This window comes from Leucopleurus acutus (genome assembly GCF_964270905.1).
Source record: "Leucopleurus acutus genome assembly, chromosome: 7".
NCBI lineage: Eukaryota > Metazoa > Chordata > Mammalia > Artiodactyla > Delphinidae > Leucopleurus > Leucopleurus acutus.
The window spans coordinates 83,972,859-83,998,908 of NC_139150.1; the positions used below are offsets into that span (position 1 = coordinate 83,972,859).

At 36.3% G+C, this 26,050-nt stretch overlaps 1 protein-coding gene across 2 annotated transcripts in view; it reads left to right on the plus strand.

Moving 5' to 3' along the window:
* The window catches only part of NAA35 (N-alpha-acetyltransferase 35, NatC auxiliary subunit), an 87,638-nt gene that overhangs the window by 18,902 nt on the left and 42,686 nt on the right, over positions 1-26,050 (plus strand). The window contains exons 7-11 of one of the 2 annotated variants that reach the window (XM_082842869.1): positions 14,356-14,422; positions 14,502-14,545; positions 15,752-15,802; positions 16,466-16,549; positions 17,377-17,491. In XM_082842869.1, the coding sequence (XP_082698995.1) occupies positions 14,356-14,422; positions 14,502-14,545; positions 15,752-15,802; positions 16,466-16,549; positions 17,377-17,491 (361 nt within the window). The remainder of the gene's footprint in view (positions 1-14,355; positions 14,423-14,501; positions 14,546-15,751; positions 15,803-16,465; positions 16,550-17,376; positions 17,492-26,050) is intronic. The other variant, XM_082842868.1, reaches the window with a different exon arrangement.

Below are 26,050 nucleotides of genomic sequence, written 5' to 3' on the forward strand. Positions count from 1 at the left end.
ATATATACCATATCTGATTTATGCATTTCATCTGTCGATGGACATTAGGTTGTTTCCGTATCTTGGCTATTGTAAATAGTGCTGCAATGAACATTGGGGTGCGTGTATATTTTCAAATTACAGTTTTGTTTAGATATATGCCCAGGAGTGGAATTGCAGGATCATATGGCAACTGTAGTTTTTTTGTGTTTTTTTTTGCGGTACGTGGGCCTCTCACTGTTGTGGCCTCTCCCGTTGCAGAGCACAGGCTCTGGACGTGCAGGCTCAGTGGCCATGGCTCACGGGCCCAGCCGCTCTGCGGCATGTGGGATTTTCCCGGACCAGGGCACGAACCCGTGTCCCCTGCATCGGCAGGTGGACTCTCAACCACTGCGCCACCAGGGAAGCCCGCAACTCTAGTTTTTTGCGGAACCTCCATACTGTTTTCCATAGTGGCTGTACCAGTTTACATTCCCATATGGTTACTATATCTAACCTTGCATACATAATAAGCAATCTGTAGGGAAACACTTTAAGATCATATAAATACCCTGCTCATTAAAGTCTCTCCCTGTATATTTAGTATCCATTCATGGTACTTGCTTGGATTAATCTTGACTGTGTTGGCTGCAAAATGATGATTTTGAACTCTAGCACTTCCTCCACGTTTATTAGTTAGGACAGGATTCCATTATAAGCAAGATTCGTACATTTTTTGATGGGAGTGTAAATTCATACAACTTTTTAAAAGAGCAGTTTGGTAATATCTGTGACTTAAAATGCATGTCTTGTTTCAGCAGTTTCACTTTTAGGAATTTAGCCTATAAATATATTTGTGCTTATCCCCAAAGGTCTACGTACAAGGACATTAATTGTAGTAACTAAAGTCTGGAAGCTAATGTCCATCAGTAGGAGACTCATTAAATGACACTACATTCATGCAGCCAAGTAAGTGCTGTGTAACCTTTACAAAGGAGGAGGTAGGCTTACTTACACAGATGAGATTAGATCTCCAAATTAATGTAAAATAAGTCAGGTGTAGAAAAGCATGAGTAGCTTGCTACTGTTTTTGTTTTCTTTTTTCTAAAGAGATAGGTAGTTAAATCTTCATACACAAGAAGATAACTAGGGTATTTGAGGGTCAGGGTATATACTTGTTTTTACTATTGGAATTTTTATTATATGCATGTATTACTTTCTTTTTAAATAAACTAAAAAAATTTTTTTATGATAGAAGTAATCAATCAAATTTCTGTATAGTCTCTGGATGAAGAACTTACTAAGAGATGGGAGAAATCCTAAAGGAAAGGACTAATAGGAAGAAAACTGATAGAAAAAAGGCCTAGGAAAAATATAGAAAACAAAATAATCAATTTTTATGTATTAAGATCCCATTCAAATAAAGCATAACACTAATACCCGAATGAATAAATGCGCAGTAAAATAAATAGCCCATTCATAGAGGAAGGTTATCAAATGGCCATAATATTTTAAAAATTTAGGCTCAGTGTAATCCAAGAAAAACAAAGTAATAATCAGTTCACTTTTCATCTACAAAGTTTTTAAAATGAGAATATTCAATGTTGGTAAGGATGCAATATGTTGGCACTTTTTTTTTTTTTAATAGTGGGGGGTATTCATTAGCATAGCTGTTTAGGAAAACAGTTTAGCAGTGTATATATCAAGAGTCTTAAACATATTGACACCATTTAAACTACTTAGTTCACCTCTAGAACTCAGCCTTAAAGAAATTATTAGAAATGTGGACGCTTTATACCCAAATACATTAATCAGTGTTTTTAACAGTGAAAATTGGTATCAATCAAAATGCCACCATTAGTGTTATGGTTGAAATAAATTATGGTTAATTTATTACACATAATTGATTACGTGTAATGAATATATAGTGATGACAAAGTAATATCATGGAAAAAGGCATACTTTAAAAGATTAAGAAGGCAGCACACAATGTAATCAATTATGTAAAAATAAAGAAAACTGAAAAGAAACATAAGTTAGCTCCTAGGCTGGAAAGATGATATTTTTCCTGTTTTGCTAAACTTTTCAGATTTTCCAGATAAATTTGTCTCAGTTTTAATAATTAAAAAAAAATTGATCTAGTAAAATCCTTAAGAGGCCTGGTGATGAATAAATAAGAGCGACTTAAATAATTTGCTTGTTTGAAATGGATGCTTCAGAAGTTCCTAAATGATTATGTATTTTGTCTCTGCTTTGTTTTTACTCCTGACCTGGAGACGTTTTCAGTTGCCTAAAGATGTTTCTTTCTCGATATCTTGCTCACGTGCAAATGGGAACCACAGTTCCCCCATCAGGTGGCTTTTCCTCTTGGATTCTGTATCTTGTAAAATGGTGTCTTTAGTGTTATCTTTGATTACTTTTTTTAACCTCCAACATCCAGATCCTTTTACCTTGCAAGTGTCTTGAATCTGGGCACTGTTTTTCCTTCCCTCTCATTGTTCCTGCTTTAGTTCATGCCTCTGTCAGCTTTAGGTTAGGGTCCTGTGAGAGTTTCTGAACTCTACTTTCTGTCCTAGTCTTTTCCCTCTAGTCCATTCTCCACTTGACCATCAGTTATCTTCTTAAAGGTAATCTGGTCATGTTCAGTTTTGCTATTTGAAAGTTTTCACTAGGGTGTGTATTTTAATAAAAGTAATAATACTTGTACATAGTATACAAAATCGAATAGCTCACAAGACTTACAATGAAAAAATAATAGTGCTCTGCTCTTTCCTTATCCATTCATAATAATATTCAATTATTTTACCCTTTTTCTACTATCTACTTCTGTGTTTCTGTATAATAGGCTTATATTCTAGTTTCTGGGTTTAAGGGTTTATCAGTTTTTAACTATAGTATAGCAGCACATTTTTAGCATATGTTTAGCATTCATACATTACCTCCTCCTCACTTCAAATAGTAATTCACTTTGTGGTTAAATCATTCAATTCTAACATTATTGTGATTGTATATATATTAATGACAGATGAGCCAGAGTAGTGTATGCTTTTTCTCCTCATACAAATTTTTTTTTCTTGAAGGTAATAACTACCTCTTCTTTTTGGTTTGCTTAGTTATATGTGTACTTTTCCTTAATTCTTCCTTTCCCATTATTATTAAACACATCAGGTAATCCGTATATTTCATCGTGTATATAAACATCTATATCTATATATATCAGGTAATTTATAATTTTTGTTTTGAAATGCTCTTCTTGAAGTTCTTTGTTCTCTAGCTTCAGGCTGGGTCAGTTGCTTTCTAGGCCCACTGCACAGCTGTCATCCCAGGTTTCTCTGCACCATTCTCCTGGGAATTCCATTTCCCTCTCTTTTTGTTAGATCCCTAGTTACCTGGATCTCGTGCCTTTATTGTTCTTAGTTTATTACTTTGTGCAGTGTCTTCAGTTTCTTCGGGGAGACAGGGAGGGAATTTTTCTTTGAGACCTTGCATGTCTGAAAATGTCTTCCCTGCCCTCACACCTGATTGCTGGTTGGGCTGTAATGGATTTCTAGGCTGGAAAATAACATCCTCAGCATTTTGAAGGCATTGTTCCACTGATTTGTAATCCCAGTGTTACCATCCTGATTCTTAATATGCGACTCATTTTTCTCTTTAGAAGCATTTAGGATTTCTCTTTTTAATGACCATACGTTAGATTAGTCTTTGAAACCCCTTAATGATCTTTGAAGTTTGAAGCATCCCGTTCTTAGACCACCACCTCTGTTTCTAAATTACTTGTGTTCTGATTCCTAGAGTTCTTCACTCCTATTCTTCACTCCTTCAGTTTATTTATATCATTGCTTCATTGTTATTAACCTCTTGACCCTCTTTTCCAAATTTAAGTATCATCATCCTTTATTACAGTCATTCCCTTGCATATACTTTCAGCTCCCTTCCTCTCTTGCCTTGTTATACCTCAATTCTAGTTGAATCTAACCCTTTGCCTACCTGCACATCTCAGTGTGACTGGAAAAAAATGCATTTCCACTGATTGGTCCTACTACCATTTCATCATCAGTAACTGCATGTAGGCCCTCAGTGCTCCCTAGCAATCATTACATCTCCCTAGTTCATTCACTCCACTCCCCTCAAACTTCTAGCACTTTGACCATCCTCACTTGAAGCAAATGACCTGCCTTTCTATTGCACTGAATAAACGGAAGCAGTCTTCCCACCTACCTGCGTATGTGACTTCTTTTCTGCTGCCCTTCTGTTATGTAGATGAACTTTCTCTGCTCCTAAGAGTGATCCCTTCTGCTTGCGCCTTAGATTCCATACTCAGTCTTATATTCAAAGACATTGGTCTACCAATTCTCACCTTTATCCCTTGAGTAATGAATTTGCTGCTCTACTGGATCATTCCTATCAGCATACAAACATGCTTTATTCATGTTACTCAATCTCAGAAATACCATTTCATGGCATAGTCTTGTCCTTCAGCTTCTGCCCATATCTCAGTTCTTCTTTTCAGCCAGTATCCTTAAGAGGTGTTCATACCCACTGTCTCTGGTTCTCTCCTCTTTTCTCTGTTGAATCCACTCCAGTCAGGCTTTGAACACGTGTTCCACCAAAATTGTGACATTATGGTCATCAAACACCTCAGTGTTGGTAAACCCAGTGGTTAATGTTTGGTCTTAAACTCGACCTATCAGAAGATTTTGACATAGTTGATCACTCCATCTTTGAAACAAATTATTTTTTGGTTTCTCATCTTACTGGTTGTTCTTGTTTGTCATCTCATTCTCTAAACCAGTAGTATCCAATAGGAATATAATGCAAGCCACATACATAATTTAAAATGTTCTAGTAACCATGGGTAAAGTTAATTTTAATAACATTTACTTAGCCCAATATATCTAAAATAATACTTCAATATATAATCAGTTTAAAAATATTAATGACCCTAGCTGCATAGGGTATCCTGTGTGGAGGATACCAATCCATAGTACTATCACATCTGTTTTTTATTTAATATTACTACCCACTTCTATGGAAAGCTGGGCAAGACACTAATTGTAGGGTATTATCTGCCTGCCACTGGACCTTAGAAGTGGGGGAAGAGACAATTTACAAAACAGGAAATGCATATGGCTTACAGAATTGTGGGAAAAGAATTTTTTTAAACAACTCACTAATGATCCAAAAATGCATGTTAAAACTAGATATCATTTTTTTGGCCTGTGAAATAAATGGGTATAAATTTGAGACAACCTGAAGCTTGCAACAGAGCAATAAAATGGACAGTTCTTTTTTTTTTTTTTAATCTTTATTTATTTATTTGGCTGTGCCGGGTCTTAGTTGTGGCACGCAGGATCTTTTAGTTGTGGCATGCGGGATCTAGTTCCCTGACCAGGGATCAAACCCGGGCCCCCTGCATTGGGAGCATGGAGTCTTAGTCACTGGACCACCAGGGAAGTCCCAAAATGGATACTTTTTTCCACTGTTGGAGAGAGAATAAATTGGTCCAGATATTTTGGGGAAAAAATATTAATGAAATATTTTGAATTCTTTTTTTTCTACTGAATATTCTCAATCTGGTATGTATTTTACACTTACAGCACATCCTAGTTTGAACTAGTCTCATTTCAAGTGCTCGGTAGTTATGTGGAGCACAGCTCTAAACATTGGTGTGACTCAGGCTCAGTCTTTACACTTCTTTATCTATACTCTTGATGATCTCATGCAGTTTCATATTTTTAAATTCTGTCTCTGCTAATGAGGCCAAATTTATATTCTTAACCTAGGCTTGTTCCCTAAATGTCATATTCATATATGCTGCTGCCTATTCTACATTCTCACTAGGATGTCATACATAACATTTCCAAAATGAAGCTGCTGGTTTTCCCCTTGCTTCCAACTTCTTTCTTCTGTAGTCTTCTCAATCTTAGCAAATGGAACTCCATTCTTCTAGTTGCGCAGACCAAAAACCTGGGCATCATCCTTAACTCTTCTCTTTCTCCCGTACCCTGCATCTAAACCCTCAGAAAGTCCTTGGCAAACTACAGCCTGCAGACCAGCCCTGCTACCTGTGTCTTTTATGGTCCTTGAGCTAAGAATATTTTCTTTCTTTTTAAATGGTTACACTTATATAGTTATATAAGTGCCTACTCAGTATTCTCTGTTTTGCCACTTGGTCTGCAAAGCATAAAAGATATATAACCTGGCCCTTTAAGAAAAAATTTGCCTATCCTTAATCTGTACTATCTGTTTATTGATTTCATTAGCATACGCTGAACATTGTGGCAAGTGCTGGGAATAAAATGATAGGCATATCACTTTGCTGTGCACAGTGAGGATGGGAGTCTAAGAGCTCCTTTCTTAGACATCCAGCTTCTTATTCCTCTAGCCCCACATCTTTTTCTTTTTTTTTTTTAATTTATTTTATATTTGGCTGTGTTGGGTCTTTGTTGCTGCGCGCGGGCTTTCTCTAGTTGCAGCGAGCAGGGGCTACTTTTCGTTGCTGTGTGCAGGCTTCTCATTGCAGTGGCTTCTCTTTTTGTCCAATTACTTGGCATCTTCCAAAAATTGCCTTATGTGTCTTGAATGTTGTCTTCCATTCTGTCTTCTTTGTTCTTTGGAATTCAAAATTTTCATTCCTTTACTGATGATTTCAAGAGGAAATACCACATTTAACCAAAAGTCCATTGTTTCTACTGCCTACATGATAAAATTCAAAACCCTTAGAGTATCTCTTTTTATCATCTGGCCCCAATTTTATTACTCATTTTTTATTACTTCTTAATTTTTTTATTGAGTTATATGGCATATGACATTGTATAAGTTTAAGCAGTATGGCATATTAATTTGATTCATTTATATTGCAAAATGATTGCCATAGTAGCCTTAGCTAACACCTCTATTGTGTTACATAATTGTCATTTCTTCTAGTGTTGGGAACAATTAAAATGGAGTCTCTTAGCAAGTTTAATGTTTATAATAGTTTTGTTGTCTGTAATCACTGTACTGTATATTAGGTTTCTAGGACTTACTAATCTACTAGTTGCAAGTCTGTACCCTTAAACAACATCTCCCCAATTCCCCCACACCTAGCCCCTGGTAAACACCATTTTACTGTTTGCTTTTACGATTTTGGTTTTTTTAGATTCCACATATGAGAGAGATCATACAGTGTTTGTCTTTCTCTGTCTTACTTAGCATAATGTCCTCAGGGTCCATTAATGTTGCTGCAAATGGCAGAATTTCCTTTTTTTCTTATGGCTGCATATTATTCATTGTATAAATATACATCTTCTTTATCCATTCATTCATTGATGGACACTTAGGTTGTTTCCATACCTTGGCTTTTGTGAATAATGCTGCAATAAACATTAGAGTGCATGTCTCTTTGGTTACCTGTTTTCATTTCCTTTGGATATACATATACCCATTAATGGGATTGCTGGATTGGATGGTAGTTCTAATTTTAATTTTTTGGGTAACCTCCATACTGTTCTCTGCAGTGATTGAACCAGTTTACAGTCCCACTAACAGTGCACAAGGGCTACTTTTTCTCCACATCCTAGCCAGCATTTGTTATCCCTTGCCTTTTTGATGATCACCATTCTTATGGGTGTGAGGTGATACTTCATTGTGGTATTTATTACAGGCGTACCTTGGAGATATTGTAGGTATGGTTCCAGGCCACCACAATAAAGCAAATATTGCGATAAAACGAGTCACACGAATTTTTTGGTTTCCCAGTGCATGTTAAAGTTATATTTACTATAGTGTAGTCTATTAAGTGAAACAGCATTATGTCTAAAAAAACAATGTACATACCTTAATTAAAAAATACCTTATTGCTAAAAAATGCTAACCATCATCTGACAATGCAGGGTTGCTACAGACCTTCAATTTGTTTTTTAAAAAATGCAGTATCTGCAAAGTGAAATAAAGTAAAATACAGTAAAATAAGGTATGCCTGTATACCTTTTTCTTCTCCCCTCGCATTTTATTCTTCAGCTGGTCCTATATGTTATTCTCTTTCATTATCCCATGCTTGTGCACAGGATGTTGCTTCTGACCCCTTGGCCTTTTCTCTTCTCCTTACCCTTTTAGGGCAGAGTCTTACTTATCTATAAACTTGTATCCCAATCTCCTGACTTCCCCAGACTTCAGTTTTGTTCTCTGTTGTTCTTTAGCATGTTCTTCTGTCATAGCTAGTGTCTGTACATGCTGGTTTGCATAGAGCAGTCCTGCCTGACACCTTTTGTCCTGGTGTAATTATTATAGCATTCCCTCTTACTCTTAGTAGTATACTGCTTGAGTATGGATGTGATGTTTGGAGGTACTGCTTCATTTTGTGAACATGAAGTGACAGATGTAAAAATCTAAAAGCTTAGGATAGTGGAGCCAAAAGAAAGATTACTTTCTAATATTCTAATGTTCATGTTATTTGGCATGCTGTAAATCTGTATCACTTAAGTCACTTAAGTTGGATTTTTCTCTTACTTGCAGCCGAGCATATTTCTAATACAACAGTAAATAAATGAAACTATAAAAGTTCTTGGCTTGTCTGGCAAAGAGTAAACACTATTATCCATTTGATGTATATCTTTCCAAGTGTTTTTTATGATATGTACCCGTGTGTATTTTACTTAACATGATGGAATTATGTAGACTGTTTGCAACTTGCATTTTCCCACAGAGTACAGAGAATAGATTTTTGCACATACCAGCACATGTAGGTAGATCTACCTCATTGTTTTTATTTGCATTGCATCGTGTTGAGAATACAGATTTTGAAGAACTATTTCTGGCATGAATCATCAAAGGATGCTCAAACTAGTAGACAAAAGTGTAATGAGACACAGGATTTGTACCTAGCCTCAATGTATCATCCCACAAGACATTTATTAATTACAAAAGGAAAAATGATAAGTTTACAGTGTAGACACTTAGTATCTTAGCCAAGTGGCCAGAATTAACCACCAGTAATGGGATAAGTCAACACCATGTGTCTCCAGATTCAGTGATCTAAGAAGGACACAACATCACTTCTGTGGTATTCCGGTCAAATATCCTATCAAATATTAAATTGATTTGAATTTCGGAAAAACATAAGACAAACCCATATTGAGGGACATACACAAAATAACTTTGGCTTGTACTGTTCTAAAATGTCAGGGCATGAAAGACAAGGACAAAAGAAACGTTCCAGGTTAAAGAGACGTCAGTTTCCTGATTTGATAATTGTACTGTGGTTTTGTAAGAGAATGATTTTTGTTTTTATAAAATCACACTGACATTTACAGATAAAGGGGTATCATAGTCTGCAACCTAGTCTCAAAGGTTTCAGGGAAGAAAAATAGAGAATTATAATGTAAATGTGGTTTAATGTTATCATTTGGGTGAAGGCAATATGGGACTTCTCTTTAATATTTTTGTAATCTGAATTTTTTTCAGAATAAAAGTTAGAAAAGCCTCTGGGGAGTGAGACCACATAAGTTTGTGTTCTTACTCTGTCGCTTACTAGCTCTGTGGTTTTTCAGAATTTAAAGTTCCTATGCGTCAGTTTCCTCATTTATAAAATGTAGTTTATAAAAGTACCCACCTTAGAGCATTATTGTGAGGATTAACAAATTAACAAGTAATATGTTTAGAACAGTGCCTGGCACCTGACAAGCACTTAATAACATTAGCTGCTATTAGTAGTTGTAGGAGCAGCAGCAGCAGTAGTATTCCACTGTATGTACAATAAATTACAAGCCACTTACTAGTGGACATTTAAATTGTTTCAAGTCCTAATCTGAATTATCTGTGCTCATGTTTTACCCTTACTTGTACCCTTACTAGGTTACCCAGTATCTGGTATGTGGTAGGTACTCAAATTTTAGTTGAATGAATCAGATTATTTTAGGAGACCCTGAAATATTTATGCAAAGTATTTTATCTGTGAAATGAATGTTTAAAGCAGTAATAAATCACAACTAATACATTGTGACTATTAAGTTTTAGAAGGGATTGAAACAGTTTTACTTATTTAGAATATTAGTACAATCAAGATTACTGCTTTGGTGAAATCACATTCAATTCTGATATTGGGTGTTCTGTTACAGTTATGATTGTAAATATTTACTATTCTAAATTTCTTTGCAAGGCTGCATTGTTTTAAATGCTGTGTTTTATAGAATGCTAAATATCCCTTATAATTTTCTGCAGTTATATCTTGGTAGTATTGTAAAGATACCGTAGAGTACAAGTGAAGAACATGGGCTTTATCTGTCAAGACATCTTCTGTCCCTGGGATAATAAGCTCTGTATTTGCAGTGATAGTATTTTACCATTGTATCCCTGGTGTTTAGCCTATACCAGCCATCATAGGGTGCTCAGAAAATGATTTGTCCATTGCTCAGAAATGGCCAAAATTTTTTCCCTACTAATTACTCACCTCTAAAATCTTGATATCAAGCTATCAAACTATATCAAAGGATACCAAACTATCCTTTGATCCATACCACTTACTTGGATTCCCCTATTCCTTCTGTCCTTTAGTGCCACAGAGACCTCCAATTCATAGGTGCTGTCGCTTTAGTTTTCTCTGTTACTTTCCTCACGTTCTCATTTCCATGGCCCAGTTAATGCTAAAATTGCTTTCTTGCACCCAAACAACAGAAGGCAGCTGGGGAAAATTCACATCTGTGTGTCTGTTCTCACTTTAATTTTAGGACTGCAAGTCTCAGATGGGCACTCAACACTAGAGACAATCCTATCCTACAACACTTCCGTAGCAAACTTGCTTTTCTAGTCTCTAAGGTAACTTTTCCCCATCTGTTACTTCTCAGACCTCCAGTGCCAACTCTCACTGTCAGCTTGCTTTCTACCATAATGGGATATTAGATACAGTCAGATGTAATTAGAAGTATCCCATCGTCTCATTATCACAAATGCTAACCTGTTATGGTATCCACACACTCTGTTGTTGTTAAAACGAAAGTATCCCTGTGACATTCTAAGCTCTCAGCCCCTCCACTGTGTTCTAGATTCCCTCCCCTCTAGCCTACTGCAGGTAGTATCCCTTTCTTTGTATTGTGTTGCTGCTGCATCCTTCGCTACTAGATTATTCTTACTGGCATATAAACATGTTTTTACATGACTCAGTTTAAAACCAAAACAACGCAGTTCCCTTGATGCCATGGCTCCTTATATCTACAGTCTCATTTCTCTGCTGCCCTATATGTACCAAAAACTCCTTGAATGAGCTGTTAATACTATTTTACTTTCTCTTTCATTCTCTTCTCACCCACACCAATTGGACATTCTTCTACCACTACAGAAACTGCTTTTAGCAAGCTCCTTAATGATATCCGTCTTGCTAAATCCAGTGTTCTCACTCCTCCCTCTTCAGCCTGTTGGCTTCATTAGACTCAACTGACCACTTTTTGAAATACTTTCTTCTTATCTTCCTATTAAGACAATGTGTTGGATTTCTTTCTTTCTCACTGGTTAGTCCATTTCCTGTGCTTGCTCCTGTAGGTCTCCAGTTCTCTTGGGCTCTCCCTGGGTTGATTTCCTCTAGTTCTGTGGCTTTTAATACCAACTATAAGCTGATGAAGTCCAAATTGATATCTCTAATCCTGATTTCCTCCTCTGACTTTCAGACTCAAGCAAGTGCCTTCCTGAAATCTTCCCTTGGATGACCAAAGGAATTACAAACTTAATATAGTTAAAATTGTATTCCATTTCTGCCCTTAAACCTGCTCCTCCCAAACTGCCCCATCTGAGTAAATGGCATCATAATTTACCAGTTGCTCAGACCGAAAACCCTTGATTATACTACAGTTTACCTCATATTCAGTTCTTCAGCACATCATGTTGGCTTTACCTTTTAAATATATCCTGATTTCAACAACTTCTCATCATTTCTGGTTATGGTATCAGTCCTGTTCACCATCAGCTCCTGCTTGGACTGTTGGGTGGTATCCAGTATCTGGTCTCTCTGGGTTTACTTTGATTTTTGTCCTCCTTAAGTCCACAGAGTTTCAGTAGTGATATTTTAATGGCAGCATCTATTGACATAACTCTTCTGCTTCAGACCTCCAATGACTTAGATTAAGTTCTTGTTACTGAGGTTTGTATTTATTACACAGACCTGTGATAATCTCCCAGATGAATGCTTTTCCTTAGACTCTTCTTGGCAAACTTAAGGGTCCACAGATAGGGCTTACAGGTTGCTTTTTTTTTCCCCCTGTTTTGTTTTTTCTACACAGTGTTGGGCTACTTAATTTTTTAAAACTTGGTAACATTAAAAAGTCTGATGATTTTACATTAAATTAGGTTTTTGTTCTGAAAACCTAGGAGACCGTACCAAACTAGTGCTGTATTCATTCATGACCATAAGAGGGTAAGCAGCGGCCTACTTCCTTTAGATGACATGTATGTTCTCTCATTTGCCACAGTCTCCACCACTCCTCAATGTAACTTGTAACCAGCCTGATGTTCTTAGTAAGGTTAACGGCCAAATGGCCCCTGCCCTGAAGTAGCTCATCATTCCTTCAACAAATAGGTTTGAATAGTACTCTGTGCCAAGCACTATTCTAAGCCCTAGAGATAAAGCATGAATACAACAAAGCCCTGAGCTCAGAGATTATGCATTCCTTGGGACAAATAGTCAGTGTGTAAGTAAACAAATTACATATATAATGTCAGGTGGTGACAAGTTCTGTGAAGAAAAGTAAAGTAGGGAAAGGGGATATAAAGTGGTGGAGGGTGCTATTTTAGAGAGAATGCACAGGGTATACCCTCGTATGAGAAATTGACATTGAAACAGAGGCTGGAATATAGTAAGGGATGGAGCTTTGTAAATCTTTTGAAGAAAATCAGTTTGGGGAGGGGGTTTCAGTGGGTACAGAGGTCCTGAGAAGAGTATGTGTTTGATATGCTTGAAGGACAACAAGAAGGCCTGTGTGATTCCAGTGCAGTGAACATGGAGATGAGTGGTAGGTAGGAAATGGGGTTGGAGAGGGAGACCAGGGCCACATGATGGAGGGCCTTAGAGGCCATGGGGGAATTTGGGATTTTACTGTGAGGAAGAAAATTCCTGAAAAGTTTTGAGTAGAAAGTGACATGAAATGGCTTATCTTAAAACAGTCCCTTTGGCCTTTGGTGGTGAATAAATTATATAGCAGACAGTTGTGGAAGGTGGGGGACCTGTCTGGAGACAGTTATAGAAGTGAGAGATGGTGGATCCTTGAACTGGAGATAGCTGTGAAAGGAGTCAGACTTGGTGATTAGAATTTGAAGATAGATCCTACAGTGTTTTCTGATGGATCTGATATGGGTTTCAGGAAAACAAGATGACTTGAAATGCAGGTTTTCAGCCTGAGTAATGGGATGGGGGTGCCTTTTAGCAATGTGGTAAACACTATGAGAGTTCCTATTTAGACATGTATAATTTGAGCATCCTGTTTGATGTCCAAATAGAGATAGAGTATAAACTTCATCTGGAGCGTAAGTTTATAGCTCTGTATTACAGCCTGAGACTTTTGAAAGACCCAGTCCTGTGAGGCATACAATTCTCCTGAGTTCTTTCAGACTAGAGACATTGTTTGTACTTCTTTCTGTTTGTCAGATATAGTACCTGACATGAATTGCATGCTTACTGAATGTTTTTGTTAAGAGTCCAGAAATTTCACTATAGTTCTGGCCACTGCTGTGAATATCTGTTATTTCATTATATTAGGCTTTTATATACATTTTTATAAGAATCGTAATATGGCAGAAACACTCCTTTAGTAGAACTTCTAACTTCTTAGCTGAAATCAGCCAGATATTATTAAACTCTTCATAGTGAATCCAGCAAACCACTTAATTTGCTAATATCCCAGCAGTGTTTTAAATGATTTTGGGAGTGGGAATCCATGTATGAATCATTTGTTTTCTTTACAATGGGCAGAAGCGGGAAAGTGGTTTTGCTGTCACTGAGTAATTCTGTTTGAGAAGACTTAACCTTTTAGCCTAACAGTGTGTAAAATGACATATAATAAGTTTTGAAGAGACTTGTTTAAATTTTGCAAATAGTAATTATTACGTATTTATTGTTCACCTGTGAATGTGAGAATTCTTTGTAAGTGGGAATTATTTGTGATATTATCATAAGCATTATTTTGCAAATGAACATATTAAATGCAAGTATGTTTAAATAGCCTAAGGACAGCAATTGAAATTAAGGGGACAGAGACAACATTAGAATGTGGTGTTTTAATGGTATGCCTGTAAAGGTAGCTTGGATGTATGATAGCAATATTTAGGGTGACATTCCATTACTGTTTTCTTATTAGCAAATAGTGATTTTGTAAGAGAAATATAATGAAAGGTTTTGCTACTGTTCAAGGGCCTAATTATTGCTTTTCTGTATAGGAAGATTTTCAGTCAATGACTTATGGATTTAAAATGGCCAACAGTGTGACAGATCTTCGAGTTACAGGTAAAACCATTTATAAATATAATTCACAAATTTTACATTTGGATTTGTTTCCTTTTAAAATCATTGTCTGTCTTTCTAGGCATGCTAAAAGATGTGGAGGATGACATGCAAAGAAGAGTAAAGGTATATATTTTTTTCTCTTTTCTTTGGTGTAGGATATTTATATTCTTCTAAATGTCAGGTTAACTTTAGCTAATTACAAATAGCTAGTGTAGGTAGGACCACCAACTTTCTTTATATATGCTGTACCGTTTTTTGGTAATGAATTAGAACACTGCTAGAGGGGTTTCTGGTGAAGTAGTGTTACTTTCAAGTGTTGAAAATTTAACCCTTTCAAATTTTTCAATTTTTTGCCAATGTTTTAAAATTTTAGTATGCTATTTTAAGAATAGCATAAGATTCTAGAATTTTAAATTCCTCAAAGGTAAGGACTACCTTCTTCACCTTTGTATCATTAATAGTTAGGGCAGTGTCTAGAACATAGCAGAAGAGCTCAGTAAATGGAAGCTCCTCAAATCTGATTAAAAGCCTTCTATGAATGACATCCTTTGACCAGATGATCCTGATGATTTTGTTCTCATAGAAATTAAAAATGAAAAAAAGTTACATTTCTTCTATTTTTTTATACCTGTATAACACAGCATGGTTGTCAAAACAATTTTGCATTATTGTCTTATCAGATATTTACAGTTATTCAGTGCATTAGGCAATAAAATGTACTTTTACATGAAGAAAATACAGCTGAAAAGAGTTAAGTAACCTGTCTTGAGTCTTATTAGGGGCATGCCATTAGTAAGTGACAGCTCCAGGGCTAGAACCCCAATCTACCAGATCTTCCTGTGGGTACTGCCTTGGAATTTTGTCAGAATAGTCAACCATATGTAACACATGTATTAACAAGATGTTTTGCATTTTAGTATAGAACTTATCAGTATTTACCATGTGACTTTATGATGTGATTTTGTATAGGTTACTTTTTTTTTCTAACAGGGTTAGTTTGGAGAGCATCAGGAATTTCAGTTAATAGATTTTTTAAAAGCAGGAAGTACTATGTACCATGTGCTTCTGCTCTTCATTGTTTTGCTTTTGCTGTTTTTAATACCTTATTCTTTTGTGTGATCTTTATAATTTATATCAAAATGAACTTTCTGTACATAGTATTAATAGGAAAATAAATAATTGATACAGATTTTTTCTTCCAAATATTTTTCTTCAAATAGATTCTTGCATATATTCAATAAATTAATTTATTGCTTTACCTTGTATAATTGTAATCTAATGCTTTTACAGGTTTGTGTGTGTTTTAATATACCTTTTTTAAAATTTTAGAGTACTCGAAGTCGACAGGGAGAAGAAAGAGATCCAGAAGTTGAACTAGAAGTAATTGAACTTATTTTCTGGTAGATAATATCAGAGAAGTTAATGTTGTAGTTTTATGAACTACGTTATAATTTATGGAAGCCCTTTTTAAGGTATTTCTTTACAAATTGGACATTGCAAGGGAGTTTATTTCCCTTGTATTTATTTTGATAGAATTATAATATAACTCTTTCAAATACATGATTTCAAAGCTCTTCAATATTCCTGTGAGGTAGGAAGAAAAACATGATTTTTTTTTTAACAGATGATCCACCAAAAGTTGGCAGAATTCAAGAACTTACACAGTATCAAAAGTTGTCAAACCTTTGTTAAGATCCTAAATTTTCTGACTCTGCTTAAAGCACCTTTTTATCAGTCCTTTTAAAAATGCTAATTAAATCAGTTTTGAAATAATAGTGTAACTCCTGACTTAGGAAAAAATCAGTGCTCTTGACACATAAGCTTTATTATGTATTTCTATTTCAATAAAATAGGCTTTGTTTTATTATGTTTTCTGCAGCTCATTTTTCAGACATTTAATAGACTATAAGTGAAGGTGTTTGTAATATATTCAATAGTAAGTTATTAACACTGAGATTTAGGACTTAAAATACTATATTTTAAAATGAAATTTCTTTGACAGACTTTGCATCTTTTAACTTTTAGTCCTTTCTTGTTTTTTAGCACCAACAGTGTTTAGCAGTATTCAGCAGAGTGAAATTTACTCGAGTGTTACTGACAGTGCTTATAGCTTTTACTAAGAAAGAGGTAAGGGTATTTACTATAATCTAAATTTTAGTGTTTTTGTTTTCGATGGAATGCTTTATTTTGGTAGTTCTGAGACTTTTCCATTGAAATGTATATGCACACATATACAGCACTCAGCATTTGGTGTGTTTACATCAGAGTATCCCTGATTTTCTCCAAAAGTCACATGAATTTTACATTCTGCTCCATAACATGTCCATGTCTGTTGTTGATATAAAAATAACATATTACGTATTAGTTGGTAAAATAATAGAAGCTGAAATTGCTTCTGGGTAGTTATTGTGAATTGGAGAAATTAAAAATGAGAATTTTAGGTAGGCCTCTTTCATTCAGTTAAATAATTAACTTAGATTTGTGTGGAATAAATGGTGAATATTTTTGTGTGTATATTGCATTAACTCTAAGTAAATTACAGACTAATTTGTGAATAGTTAATAAGTGGTAAGTAGAGATCCAATCTTTACTAACTTCTGTAATTCTGTTCTTTTTTTGAAATTTCACCTTGATGAATGATTTAGTAGGAATGTTGCAATTTCCCATTTTCTAGTTGATTGCATCTCTCTTTTTTTTTAAACATGAGATTAGTAGAATAAACCAGAAATGTTTCCTATTGTTCTTTAATGGCTCCTACAATGTATAGATATGGGTAAAAAAATTATTTCTATCCTAACAGGATCTGGGCATCCTATATTAAGTGAATAGTTTGTGAAAACCAATGTCATTACAGCAAGCATTTAATTTCATTATTGTTTATAGGATTTTCCTATTTAATGTATATCTTTCAGTGAAAGAATATGTAAGAATGTTTTTGGTGATTTATTTGCTAGACCAGTGCTGTTGCAGAAGCTCAAAAATTGATGGTTCAAGCAGCAGATCTTCTTTCTGCCATTCATAATTCATTGCATCATGGCATCCAGGCCCAGAATGATACTACAAAAGGAGGTAATTGTCTGTTTTGCTCCTACTCTTTTTTTGTTCTTTCCCATCCAGCATATATAGTGTTTGATTTGTTCTAAAATATCCGTTAAGTCAGTCTATGCAGACTTTGGAATGTTTTGCTCCATAGACTTATATAGAGTGTTTATGGTACCTTCTTTTTAAATTTTTTCTAGACCAGTTTGCCATCTCCTGTATCTTACTGTTTGGGTTCTGAATCTTTACCCTGTCTCGTGATCAGGCTGTGATGTCAGCAGTAAATCGTTCTTTTTTAATCACGTCTCCCCTTTTACTCCTTTGAGAGATCATCAGCTCCGTTACACAGTCTTCCCTGACTCCACCAGGCAGGCCTAGGTATTCCCTCTGTGGCCTCATTGCATTCATACATGCCTTTGTTACATTTTTTTAGTACATCATATTATAGTTTACCTTTTGTCTTTCCGTGAGATTTTTAGTTCTATTAGGCCAGAGTCTCTTCTTTGCGTGTCTCTACAGTGCTTGGTACGTTGTTGACAGGCAGCAGATTTTATTTATGAATTAGGCCTTAAAAATAAAAGGAATAGTGTACCTTTATTGTAAAAGCTCCAACTGAGTTAGCATTTTAGTCGTGTGTAGCAATTTTGGTTATCCTTAAAACCATTAAAATGAGATGATATTTGTATTTTAAAATTAGTTTTTCACAGTTGTTAGTCCTCTGACCAGGAAGTCCAGTTTTATTGATTCACACTCTTTTTCCTTTTTCATCCTTTCCCCTCCTTTTAGGGACAGAAGTTGTGGTATTCCCCTTCCCATGAATTTTTTTTCTTAATCAAAGGTTAGGTAGTGGAGCAGTCCAAAAGGTAATTTAGTTTAGGAAATCAGTATTATCTTTATGGATAATAATTATACTGAACTTATAAATTCATTATTAATTCATTACCATTTTCTCCAGGAGAGGGGAAGATAAGTGACTATTAGATGATTGACTAGGTGACATTCTATAACCATGGGACCTTAAAAAGAAAAAGGTTTTTATGCATAGCAAGCTATCTAGTACATGTTTACAGAGAGGTAAACATATCTACAACTCTTCAATACTTTGAAATCTAGTGCAAGAATACTTTATGAAAACCACTGTAAAATACATTGCTTCCAGATAATTTGGTTGGTTGGTTATGTATCAGTAGAGTATTATGATGCAAAACAAGAGTCTTTCAAATGACTCTATTCTGATGCTCCTTTTGCCATATCCTGACTACTGTGGGCTGTTCTGGTCTATAACTGAGAATAATAATTGCCATGGGAGCATTAGTTGCCCATGTGGTCTGTGGCTTCCCTGTAGTTCAGATCAGTCAGCACTTAAAAACAAACAAACAAACAAACAAACCTGTGTGTATATTCTCAACTGTTTCTCTGGTTTTATGGGCTGTTCATGAGTAAGCTTTAGGAAGATGGCTTGCATAAAGTTGGATTGAATAAACTAAGCAAGTGAAATTTTAAATTTAGGGAGTATTCACTCTGTGCTTAGTTAAACACTGTTTAAGCTCACTTAATTTAACTTTGTAATTATCCAGCTGAAGCATGAAGCTAAACAGTTCTATAATAAAAAAAAGTGAATGCCTTCCCAGCAATGTTTATTCTAAGAAAATGGTGATAAAACCATAGTGTAGATTAGTTTTGGTCTCAGGTTATTCATTTTGCCTTCTTAATATTAGTACAACTCCAGCTAGTGACAAAGTGACTGTGTAAAGCTTGAAATTGCTCAACATTAATTTTAGCTTCTCATTGAAAAGCTACTTAATCAGTGGGAACTTGGAAACAGTGGTGTAAAGGGAGAAAGTAGGAAGAATCAAACTTGATTCAAGGATTACTTGCTGGTGGGTTTACTCAGTGGATGTGATGTGTTGAAGATGAAGGAGGCAGAAATGGTTTGGGAACAAGAGATGCTTAAGGAAGGCAGCTCAGGTAGGACGAATGGGAGTTTTTGACGCGGTGACATGGAACAGTCCACCGGCAAAGTAAATATTTTGCTCTGGAAAATGGATGGAAGAGCAGGTTTTGGAGTTATTTTCATGTTAAGTGCTAATTAAAGTTGAAGGAGTGGATATGGTTCTTCAGGGCTTGCTGAGTTCAGGACCTTGAGTTAGAACTTTGTTGAAAAAACAAGAAGAGGATCCAGTGAAGCACATGTTGCTCCTTGTGTTTGTTTATGCTGTTGTATTGCTTGTGAATTCTATACTTCTTTTTATATGTCTGTGGAATTCTTCAAAATAATGTTCAGATAATTTCTTCCAATGAGATTTTCCATGTTCTACTTGTCAAAATTTATTTCTCTTTCCCATATTCTTTTATAGTTATCTGTGGTTTAGGCTTGGTTTACTCTTTAGAATGCAAGCATCTTTAACAGTTGCTAATGGAAATGAAAAATTTAATTAAACTTATGTTGCCTGAAATTGGTAGGTACTTTTGAAGTGTATCTCCAAATCTGACGTTCAGTTTCAAGAGGCCTTGGAGAATTCCCTGGTGGTCCAGTGGTTAGGACTCTGTGCTTTCACTGCTTCAAGGCACGGGTTCAGTCCCTGGTTGGGGGACCTAAGATCCCACAAGCTGCACGGCACGGGCAAAACAACAAAAACAAAAAGAGGCCTGTCATTCTTTTGAAAAAAATTAAAAGGTGTCTGATTCAAGTGGTAGATTAAAGACATGCATTTACCTTCTGAAACCTTAATGAAACAATGGTAAGTGTTTGGATATTTTTAAAAAATAGGTATAATCAATAACGAGGAAAAGGAAAAGAAGACAATAGCAACAGAATTTTAGAAGCTAGAAAACAGAAGGACATTGAGCTGTCTGTCCACAAGTAACTGAGTTTTTAGCCACTGACAGGGAAAGTCAAGATACAGTCCAGTTTATACTGCAGATCCTCTGAAGGACCTCATTTTTAGTATACCAGGTACCTCTAAAAATGAGGATGAGAATTAATGGTGATGAGAACTGGTTGAAAACTGTTTAGAAACAGAGATTTCCTCCCCATTTTCTCCATGGTAACATTTCTGAGCCTCAGAATACTAAAAGTTTATTCTTTGGAATAGGGGAGCAGAGAGATTCTGAACTGAGAAGATACCAGACACTGTTGAATGGTACACATTATGGGGAGCTAAGTGGTAATTTAAATACTTATTGTAACACCTGTTCTCCCCTTTCCTGCACACCATGTCAAGCTCTAGCTGTTTTTCCCGCCTACTCAGCTTCCAAAACAGTGCAGCCTGGCTATTGCACTTCACCTAAGAATTTGGAAGACTCTTAGGGAAATCTGGCAAACCCAAGAGATGGAGAAAAACATCAGCAAAATCTAAATTTATTGGTATTAGCAGTTCTCCTGATAAAATGGTTTGGTAGAAAAGCCTAACCTAATTCACAGAGCTCTTAATGAGGTTTTGGTCCTTTAGTTTCAAGCCCGAGTATATAGTCATGGGTGGAAATGTCTAGCCTATAAAAAAGACCAAAACAGGCAAGCAAACAAAAACCTTTAAAAAAATGAAAAAAAAATAATGCATATGTAAAACAAAAATAGGATGTTATTTAAAAAAAGGGAAAAAAGAGTATATTTGAGCAGAAATCATTAAAAAATAGAAAATATAGAGCATAAAGTTGAGGAAATCTTAGAGAAAGTAGAATAAAAATGAACAGGTTGAAAATAAGGAGGAAAAAAGTAAAAATACTATAGGATCAGTCCAGAAGGTCCATTGTCTAATAAAGATAAATAATAAATAAACAAGATAAATGAAGGATAAATTGATAAAAGTTTTTCCAGAAATAGAGATCAGAAAATAGAAGCAAAAAAAAATATCACTTGATCATTTAAGAAGATTTCCTGGAAGGAAATGAAGCAAATACCCAGGTTAAGAGGGCCAGTAAAGAGTTACCCAGCACAACTAGGATGAAAGTAGACTTCTATCAAGGCATATCATCATGAAATTTCAGAATAGTGGGGAAAAGTAGAAGATCCTAAGAGATTTGAAAGGGAAAAGCAAGTTGCACACACAGAATCAAGACAATGTAATCAAACTTCAGCAACAGGAATGGAAGCTAGAAGTTAGTGGAGCAAAGAACAAAGTTGAAGTAGTCACACTTCTTGATTTTAAAACTTACTGCAGTGCTACATTAATCAAGAGAGTTTGGAACTAGCATAAAGATAGACATAGATTAGTGGACTAAAATTGGAAATCCAAAAATGATCCCTCATGTTTGTGGTCAGATGATATTTGACATGAGTGCCAAGACAATTCAATGGGGAAAGAAAAGTATTTTCAACAAATGACACTGGGACAATTGGATAACCACATGCAAAAGAATAAAGTTTGGTACCCTCCCCTACCCCCTCTTCACATCATAAACAAAAATTAACTCAAAATGGATCAGTGACATAAATGTAAGAACTAAAAATATGAAACTCTAAAACCTAGACATAAACCTTAAGAATCAATAAAAAGAAAAATTAAGTCAATGAAAAAATAGGCAAGGGATCTATATAAATTAGACATTTCTCTGAATAAGATTTACAGATGGCCAATAAGCATGTGAAAAAATAGATGTGCCATGGGAAATGCAAATCAAAACGAAAAGATACCACTTCCCAACCACTAGATGGCTGTAATCAAAAAGACAGGTAGTAACAAGTGTTGGTGAGATTATGGAGAAACTGGAACCTTCATACACTGCTGGTGGAAGTATAAAATAATGCAACTACTTTGGAAAACAATCTTGCAGTGTCTCAAAATGTATAATGTAGATTTATCACATGAACCAGCCATTCTAATATTAGGAGTATATATACACTCAAGAGAAATGGAAACATATGTCTACACAAAAAGTTGTACATTAATGCTCACAACACTATTATTCATGATAGCCAAAAGGTGGAAACGACCCAGATGTCCATCAGCAGATGAGCAGATAAATGTTGTGCATCCATGCAGTGGAGTAGCATTTGGCAATTAAATGAAGTACTAATATCTGCTACAACATGGAGGGACCTTGAAAACATGCTAAGTAGAAAAAGCCACTCACAAAAGATCGTATATGATTTTCATTTATATAAAACATCCAGAGTAGGCAAATCCAGGGAGACAGAAAGTAGATCAGTGGTTGCCTAGGGCTGGAGGAGGGTGGGAAGAAGGAGGACTGCTAATGTATATGGAGTTTTTTCTTAGGGTGATGAAAATGTTCTGTTTTTCATGGTGGTGGTGGTTTTATAACTCTGAATATACTAAAAAACTATTGTACACTTTTAATAGATGAATTATATGGTATGTTAATTATATCTCAGTAGAATTGTGATTAAAAGAAAAGCAGTGGACCAGTGTTTTCAGAATTTGGGGGGGAAATGGTTTCTAATCATTGAATCCTTTTCCAAAATTATCATTTAATTGTGAAGAAAGATAATTTCAGGTATTTAAAATCTTACAAAATTAATCTCCCCAAAAGTTTTTCAAGGCTACTGGAATGTGCTCCATTAAAACAAGGGAGTAAATCAAGGTAAAGGAAAGTATGGAGTTTAAGGAATATAAGAATCCAGCATAAGAGAATAATGAAGGAAATCGTAGGGTGATAGTGCAGCAAGATCATAAGATACTATATATCTGAGCATAATACATGGAGGACAAGTCCAGACTGAACAAAGTCACAAGGCTTGAGGGTAGATGGCTCAAAGTAGATACAAGATCTGTTGTCACCAATGAAATTGATACAATAGCTGTTCTCTTTAATGTAGAAAAAAGAGATTTAGAGAATTGGCAAAGGATTTGGGGTTGAATTAAAGTGTTAAGTACAGGGCTTCCCTGGTGGTGCAGTGGTTGGGAGTCCGCCTGCCGGTGCAGGGGGCGCGGGTTCGTGCCCCGGTCCGGGAGGATACCACATGCCGCGGAGCAGCTGGGCCCGTGAGCCATGGCCGCTGAGCCTGCGCGTCCGGAGCCTGTGACCCGCAACGGGAGGGGCCGCAGCAGTGAGAGGCCCGCGTACCACAAAAAAAAAAAAAAAAAAAGTGTTAAGTACATACAAACAAAGCAAACAAAAAGTAAGAAGTGATTAACTTCAGAATATATATGAAAGTAAAACTTATTTCCATGTTTGCGAAAGTTATCCATGGCCCAAATATGAATGTAATTTACTTAATCATAATGGTGCTGAACATTGATTATAATCAAAATTTTGATCTGTGTTGGAGGTGAGAGGACAGAAGTCTATATATGCGTATAATTTATATGTGCTTATAGCTGCTACTTCATATCTTTTTCATTATCTCTTTTTTACACATATCATCTCCTTTTGAAGCTGGAGTAAGTCAGATAACGTGTAAAACTGAAAAAATATGAAGTAAGTAGCACTATAAATTTGATGATATGGAGGTAAATACCAAAAGAGCTAAAAAGAAGTGGAAGACATTGCCTCTGGGAAGAGAGGAAATAATGGAATTGGCAGGAGAGGGTGGGCAGAAGATTGTTAGTTTTAATAAAAACCTTGTTGGGCTCTTTGATTCTCAAGTGGTATGCATTTATGACTGAGTAAAAGAAACTAAATTAAAAGTTAATGTGAATTAAAAGTAGATTAAAATATAGTTTAGAATTATGATGGTTTATTGTCTGGTAGACAATGGGGTTAAATAACAAAAGGGTTAAATAACCCTTTAACCTCCTGAGGGCTGTACTTGGTGCTAAAGCAGAAATTATGCTGCCTCAACCCAGTCAACTTCATATGCTGGTTTGGCAGTGCACAGGAGAGGTGGGAACTGACTTCATTTTAAAATCACCACCCATTAGAGAGGCCTATGTCATGAGATACTAGTGCCAGGAACTTGAGATGGTTTTACTCTTTTAAAACATTTTATTTTTACAAAAAATAAACATACCTCCTCACACATGTGAGGGATATGTGTAATCTAGAGGACTTCTGGTTTTTGGAGTTAAAGATGTTTCTGCTGCTTGCTTCTCTTGTCTACAACCAATTGAAAACTATAAGGAATATGAGAAACAGAATCCTCTCAACTTCTTAAAAATTAGGAAACCTTTATAACCTTAAAAAAAAAAAAGAAAAAAACAAACAGCCAAACACTGTAACAGTAGGACCCAGATGAGGGAGAACAAAACCCCACCCCTGACATAGCACCACACAATTGGGAGAGGACCCCCAATACTCAGGTTCTATCTGAGGAGTGAAGCATTTGGAGCCTACATCTAGCACCCCAACTTTGACTCCTTCCTGAGGGATAGGCTCCCAAAACACCTAGCTCTGAAAGCCAGTGGGGCTTGTGTCCATGAGACCTACAAGACTATGCCAACCAGAGGAGCAGTTCCTATTGGGAATGCAGTCACTTGCTATGACTGTCCCCACAGGGATCAGCTCGGAGGAAGCAGGCAAAATTGCCCATCTCCTAGTCTTTCCTTGAAAGAGGTTTATCTGTATACATTAAAAGCTGCTGTCTGAGGGCCAAGCATCTAATATAGCAGACACTAGGGGCCGGCTGCCTGGCTTCTGCCTCCAGCCCACTCCAAGTCACTGGAATCTGCTTGGAAAAGTTTGTACATATATTTGCACCCCAGCTTTTGTAGCTTCTGCCTGAAGCATGGGACCCAGACCTGGCGGTGATAGCCAAAGAGGCTTCCACTCATGAGTTCCAGAAGACTATAGCAAAGAAGCATTTTTTAACTGACTCTACACCCCAAGGTTCAGCACAGAGAGCAAAGGAAATAACCCATCTTCCAGTCTTTCCCTGAAATAGGTTTAACTCTGTACTTTAAAAGCCGCTGCCTGCATGCTGGGCTTCTAATTTAGCGGGCATCTAAGGGCTACCTGAAATCTTCCCCAGAGACAGGGGAAGCCAGCAGGCATTTCTCCCACCTTCTCCCCATTAGCCTGCTCCAATAATAAAACCCAGTTGACAGCGTCTCCCAAAAAAAAGCTTGTACACACATCTGGTGCCCAAGCTTTTGCAGCTGCCATCTGAGGGATGAGCCCCCAGGTCATCTGGCTCTAATGGCCAATGGGGTTTGTATTCAAGAGTCTTACAGTGCTTTATCAAACAAATAGTTGTTAATGAGTACAGGAGAACCCTTCCCCATGGCCATGTACCAAGGTCCAGCAAAGAAGGATTAGGCAAAAACAACCTTCTCCCACTTTCTCCCTGGAAGAAGTTTAACTACATACTTATCCAGCTGCTCCCTGAGGGTCCAGCTTCTAAGCAGCGTACATCTAGGTTCTGATTGTGATCCTTCCCTTTTGGACACTGATGGGTCTTGGCACACCCTCAACTACTGGGAGCCACTAAGAGCAAAGGAGGAGGCTTGGACGGTCACAAAACTTTGAGAGAAAACTAAGGCCTTGGTCTGGGCTGATTGACGAGGTCCATCTCTTATATGACAATATTCGTCTCCTACATAAGACCACTCTGTCAAGACTGGAAGATATGACTGTTTTATCTAATGCACGGAAACCAACAGAGAGTCAAGAAAAATGAAGAAACAGTGGAATATATTCCAAACAAAGGAATAAGGTAAATATCCAGAAACAGATCTTAATGACATGGAGATA